This window comes from Podarcis cretensis (assembly GCF_951804945.1).
Source record: "Podarcis cretensis genome assembly, chromosome: 1".
Taxonomy (NCBI): Eukaryota; Metazoa; Chordata; class Lepidosauria; order Squamata; family Lacertidae; genus Podarcis; species Podarcis cretensis.
The window spans coordinates 138,072,169-138,078,168 of NC_137170.1; the positions used below are offsets into that span (position 1 = coordinate 138,072,169).

The window sequence follows — 6,000 nt, forward strand, 5'->3', positions numbered from 1 at the left end:
ACTCAGCCCTGAGAAAAGTGTTGTTGTGGCTCAGTGATGGAGCATGTGCTTTGTATGCAGAATGTCCCAGGTTCAGTCTCTGAGTAGTGCTGGGCTATTTAAAACTCCTGTCTGAAATCCTGAAGAGCTTTGCCAGCCACTCTTCTACTGTACCAATGTTTTGACTTTGTATAAGGCAACATGCAGTGTAACAAAGAAGTTCTTCTACTCCCGCTATTTATCCTCTCCTCCTTCCTCCCTTCCTCCCTTCTTTTAATTTATTTTTTATTGAAACTTTTCAGCATAGACTGCAACAATTGCTTGACATAAGGTCCTTCTTTCAAGCCAACCATATTCCATTCTGTTCCATATCTGGTCATTCTGTCAGGGTTTGATATTTGCCTTTTGTTTTCAGCATGACTTTCCCTAGTGTTGCTATCGCTTCCTACAGTGGTTTTTTTTTTTTATCAGCATAAAATAAATCACTACATTTCCTCCTCTGTCCTTTTTTTCTTCCAAATTTCAGGGGTAGATGCCTGCCTGAAGACAGGTGCTCGGGAGCAAGAAGAGAAGTATGAAATAGATGGTGGCCCACGCCAAGGCCGACTGAACAAAGAGCAGCTGGTGAGAGCTTCTTTGTTAACCTTCAAGTTTGCTTTTGTGGCCCATATGATGTTGTTGTAGCCCTTTACTATTTTCCACCTGTGCAGGCTAAGGGGGAAGTAAAGGTGTATACTTTATTCCAGCACTTGCTTTTGAGAAGTGGTGTACAGCTGCTAACCAAAGCGATTTTGACCTGTTAATGGATTTCTGTTGTCATATATGCTGCTAAAACTTTTCAGTGCTTTCAAGGTAAGTCTGGGAAACATTTATACAAGATGCTGCCTGAACCAACAAGAGCTAAAGCTTTCACCTTTCACCAGCCCTTGGTACCCCAGGGGTTTTGGTTGAGTGTTTTTGTCCTGGTACACTCAGGTACCCGTTTTCAGTTCTTACTGAGAAGAAATTGCATCTGAAATGGGGAAATATAGCTTAAACAATTTCCTGTTTTGCTTTCCATTTGGTTATTTTCTTGGTTGTGAAATCTCATGAGAGTACTTTGTAACCCTTTTTAGTTAATTATCTGTGACTAGAGGCTAAGATCTGGGTAGTTCTTTTTCATCAGTGTATGAAATTCGGCTCTTCGCACTCTCTGCATGAATTCCCAACAACAACCATTTCTGTTCTGATACTCTGTATCAGGCATGTCCAACTCCCAAGACACAGTGAGGGCAGTGGGGGGCGGAGAATTTAAGTTGTTTTTTTTCATCACGTGATCAATTGGCATCCCAAGATCACCCACAATCAACCAGAATCATCCAGGGATCTACCTGCTGATTGCGGTCGACCGATTGGACAACCCTGCTCTATATTGTAACATTTGTCCATTCTATCTGTCTCCCGCCTTTCCCACACCATAGCACAACTCCTCTTCATGTTCCTAGGGATGCTGAGACCATGATATCTCCTATTGCCCTTTTCCACCCCCCCCTTGGGGTTTCCTGTCAATTAACTCCCCTATTTAATATAACGCTCCCCCCCCCCAAGCACTTCTTAGTCCTTGGCCTCCCTTACCACCCTTAGGCTCCTGCCTCTTGTCTCCTTTCTAACTTCCTTTCAACGGTATTTTTTCCCGGTCAATCTGACCTCATTTTCCAAACAAAAGTTGCACTGTTTGTCAGTATTCTGTTGCTGAGCAATTGCGTTCTTGCTGAGCAGTTACTTTGCAACCATGTCGGCCACATCAGCCCGTGGCTTGGCAGAGTGACAGGTGGGCCAGAGCCAGCTGCTGTTTTTAAGACTGCTGCTCATACAGAGTATGATGGGGGACTTGACTTTGGACATCAACACAGAGAGAGAGAGAGAAAGATGTATTGTAAGGAAACGGTATCACAGCTTCCGGTTTTTAAAAATCTGGCTGTTTGTTTGTGACCAACTCTTCATATTTCCCCCCTTTCTTTATTTCAGTTACCAAAGTTGTTTGATGGCTGCTACTTCTATTTTTGGGGGATGTTTAAGGAGCACAACAAAGATGATCTGAAGGAATTGGTGAAAGCAGGTGGAGGACAGATACTGCTGAGGAAACCCAAATCGGATAGTGATGTGACACAGACAATCAATACTGTAGCCTATCATGCTGAGATTGCTTCTGACCAGAGTTCCTGCACACAGTATATCATCTACGATGGCTCTTCTAACTACAAGCCAGAGAAAATTCGGCAAGGAAAGGTTTGGGAGGCACCGTCTAAGTGGCTTATAGACTGTGTGGTGTCATTTCAGCTATTACCTGTTAAGAAATAAAAAATTCCAGCATTGTGATGCTAGAATCTTTAGCTCAGCCCTGCTTTTCAGGCAGATTGAAATTATGTACCTCAGCCTAGAAACAACTATTAAGCAACAGATTCACTTCATTTATATCATGATTTTGGGGGTGGAGGACACACATTCCCGATTTAGTTAGACTTGATACAATTTTGACCCCTTTAGTGGCAGACATTATTTTTTTTAAAGGAGAATCAATTGAAATGTTAGTTCAAGTTAGAATTCTAATAGCAGTAATATTTAAATTAAAACCTGAGTTTGTGCAGAGGTGAGAAGGTATGGCCCTCAAGTTGTTGCTGGATTCCAGCTCCCACCAGCCCTCGTGGCCAATGGTCAGGAATGATGGGAGTTGTAGTCTAGCTGAAGAAGTTGTAGTCCAGCTGAGTTGTAGGGCCTCAGCTTTTCCATTCCTGAATTGAAATACAATTTGCATGCAGTTTATCATTGCTGGTTTTAATAATAATAGTAGTAGCAGCAGCAGTAGTAGAGTAAATTTCTGAGCACACAAGTCAGTTTAAAACTAACATTTTTAAGCCTTTAGCACATGTCTGCATAAAATATCTCCTGTGTGCTTACTATTTATGGGGCATATTCTGAAATGATGGTCATTTTACACTGAAATCCTGTGTTTGCCTTTTAAAACCCACCAGTATCACTTTGGCTGCTCTAATCTCTTTATTAGATAAAGCGCTGCAGACAATGATATAAACTACCTACTGAAACAGTTGTTAAAGCTTTTCCCCCTGTTTTGCTTATAGTGAAACAGACACTAGCATTGCTTTTGCCGAATGTTTAAATGGGTTATTCTTATGTTTGTAATCATGATTTCTGTGTTCTTTCTTATGCTGCGATTATGTTCAGTATGTCATCAGTGATAAATCATGACTTGAAGCGTTGCTCTGTGAGTCTTTTTGTATGTATGAATGCTGTGTAAGTGGCAGGTTGGGGGAGACAGGCAAATCGCCCCACCATCCTTACAGTCATCTGCCAATACTGAAGTAAATCCATCTCCACTCCAAGACCCTGCTCATTTGGAGAGTTGCTACAGCTCAGAGCTGTCACACCACAAGTAATGCTTGACAACCTCTGTGCATTTTTGGGCTTAGTTTTAGGGGAAAGAATGAGTGCAGCGTCTTCTATACCTTTTCTCCCTTTGATGCCTCATTCCAGAGAGCCTTTCATTTACCCTGAGCTGCTACAGAAGTTTCTGAATCCAGAGCATAATCCTTAGGCAACATTCATTCATATGGTTCCCTGGTGAAACCTGTATCTAGGCTTTGCTAAGTCAGAATGTAGGTGGAAGCTCACATAGAATCAGAGAATTGTAGAGTTGGAAGGGATCCTGAAGATCAACCAGTCCAACCCCCTGCAAGGCAGGAATATGCAGCAGCCATCCCATATGGGGGTCAAACCTACAACCTTGGCAATATTAGCATGTTTTCCCCAGCATTTTTTTAAAAATAATATTTATTACTTTTAAAAGAAGAGAAAACAGAAGCAAAAAAAAAAAAAAAAACACAAAGGAAGAAAGAACAGAAAAAATATATACAATAGAATACAACATAAAAACAGTACAAAACACAACCTAAACTAAAAAAACCCCACTCCCTAACCCTAACCCTAACCCTAAATAAAACAAATCAAAAACAATTTTAAAAAAAATTACATCCCTCCCTTTTCGAAACTCTTTCTTTCATTCCCTTGTTTCCTCGACCTCCTCTCACCTCCCTTTTTGTTTTGCTTCCCCAGCATTTTTAAAAAATAAATCCTGCACACAGGAGACTAGCATGTTGCAGAAGGCTAGGGTAAAACTGTTCTCCTTGACATACTAGTTCTTTATGTGCAGGGAAGTATTTAGTCCTGTGAGTTCCCATCTGCAGTTAGAAGACAGATAGGTTAATACTCTCAATGAGAACTAGGCCTACATCTGTGAAGTAAAATCTTGATACAATAAATAGTGTAATGGCCAAAAAATAAAGGCAATAGTCATTTTGCTCCATGTTTCACAGCTCATCTCATCCCTTAAGATGAAGAACTGCATTCAATAAGAAGCAAATCCTTGGTGGGCAATAAATCTCTGCAATAGTGTTTAATTATATGTCTATATAATATCTGACAGGCTGATCACACCCATAGCGGACTGCTAATTTCCCTCCACAATAAAAACAGAAGCAGCCAAATTTTGAAGCTGGAGTATAATGGCCGCTCACCCGATTCACCGGTGGGCGGCAGTTGCAACCCAACATGGGACTCCTCCATCTTCCTGCAGCCACACCGTTTCGTATTGGACTGTTGCTACGCTTCCCTGGCTGTTGCAGAGGCTTCTGGTTCTCGCCAAACCCCAGCCTATCTGTGGCAGCCTGGGGGCAGGGCAACAGCAGGGACCACGTTGAGGGAGACTTCTCTCCGGTCCGCTCACAGAGCTTAAAAGGGGGCCTGGGCAGCCAATAGCAGCGCAGTCGGTCCATGAGCATCACCTACCCAGCCCTCCCTCTAATCTCGCTTTTCTTACAGGCTAACCTTTTCCTTTACAGGAATACAGGCGTTGCTTTGGGCGTACAATGGTTGCTGTTTTTTCAGAGCCAGGAAGAAAATTTCCCTGCTCTGCAGGTTTAGTCTTCCCCATAGCAATTGTCACAGCTTTGGCGTGGGCCTTGGGCAGAATCCTTTAGTCCTACATCTGATGAAGGGGTGAAATGGTGACTCATCCCACTTTTCGTGGCTGTGGTAACAGGGTATCCCATTAAAGGGGTCTTGAGGGCATCTCTGTCCACAAGTGCATGGCAGGTGGGCCATAGAGCTCCCCTCAGCGATTCAGAGAGGGACCAGCTGTGTAAATCTGTGTTTTGCCTTGGTCCCATCTTCCCCTAACTGACCCTGTCATGCCTCAGATCCCTGGCTGGGGACTGAGAGGGATACACACCCATGCCTCTGCCAAGATTTCCTACATCTGAATTTAATACAGTTGTGGCCAGTTTTAATCCCATAAAAGTTGTTGTCTTTTCCCTTTGTGGGTCTGGCTTCCAGGGGATGGGGTGCTGCACCTGAGTACGCAACAAGTTTATTCTGTCACTGTACAGAATAAGCTTAGTTTTACCAGTGGTTTAACTAGTGCTAAGTCACCCTTAAAAATAGAAGAGTGCAGTGTATATACAGTGCCTTTTTTGGAAGAGAAGAAACAGGCTCCTCATTCGTGAGGAGGAACAAGTAGTTTCTCTATCTCAATCTAACTCCCAGCAGGAGGTCAAGTCTGATGTATCTGAGAAGTGTCAGTGCCTGCTGGGAAGAGAGAGGAGGGGCCGCACCATGCTGCATGGTGATGTTGAAACGGCGACAGGTAACAAGGTGCCACCTATTATTCAGTGCAGCATTTTGTGTTAACTTCTTTCCAGTTCCAAAAATGTGCATGCTTTGTGGCTGTGGCAAGTTGTTTGTATGTGTGTTGCAGATTTTAGCATGGGAGTGGTGGCAGAGGACAGAGTGACTCCAGGAGACATAGGTGTAAAAACCCAAACTAAAACGAAGACTTTATTACAAAACAATAAACACAAACTCTGGTGGGTGTTATTCCTGCAGGCAAGCTACAAAACTCAGCTTTTTTCCTTTATAGCAACAGCCAGCTGCAGCCAATTAACCCCAGAAACTTCTTAAAGGTATACA

General features: G+C 42.9%; 1 protein-coding gene across 3 annotated transcripts in view; it reads left to right on the forward strand.

Annotated features, from left to right (window-relative positions):
• BARD1 (BRCA1 associated RING domain 1) overlaps nt 1–3,236 on the forward strand; it is a 59,539-nt gene extending 56,303 nt beyond the window's left edge. For all 3 annotated transcript variants that reach the window (XM_079977938.1, XM_079977940.1, XM_079977939.1), the window contains 2 exons: nt 506–603; nt 1,987–3,236. In XM_079977938.1, coding sequence (XP_079834064.1) covers nt 506–603; nt 1,987–2,319 — 431 coding nt within the window. In that variant the 3' untranslated portion in view covers nt 2,320–3,236. The remainder of the gene's footprint in view (nt 1–505; nt 604–1,986) is intronic.
• Nucleotides 3,237–6,000: the final 2,764 nt, after the last annotated feature.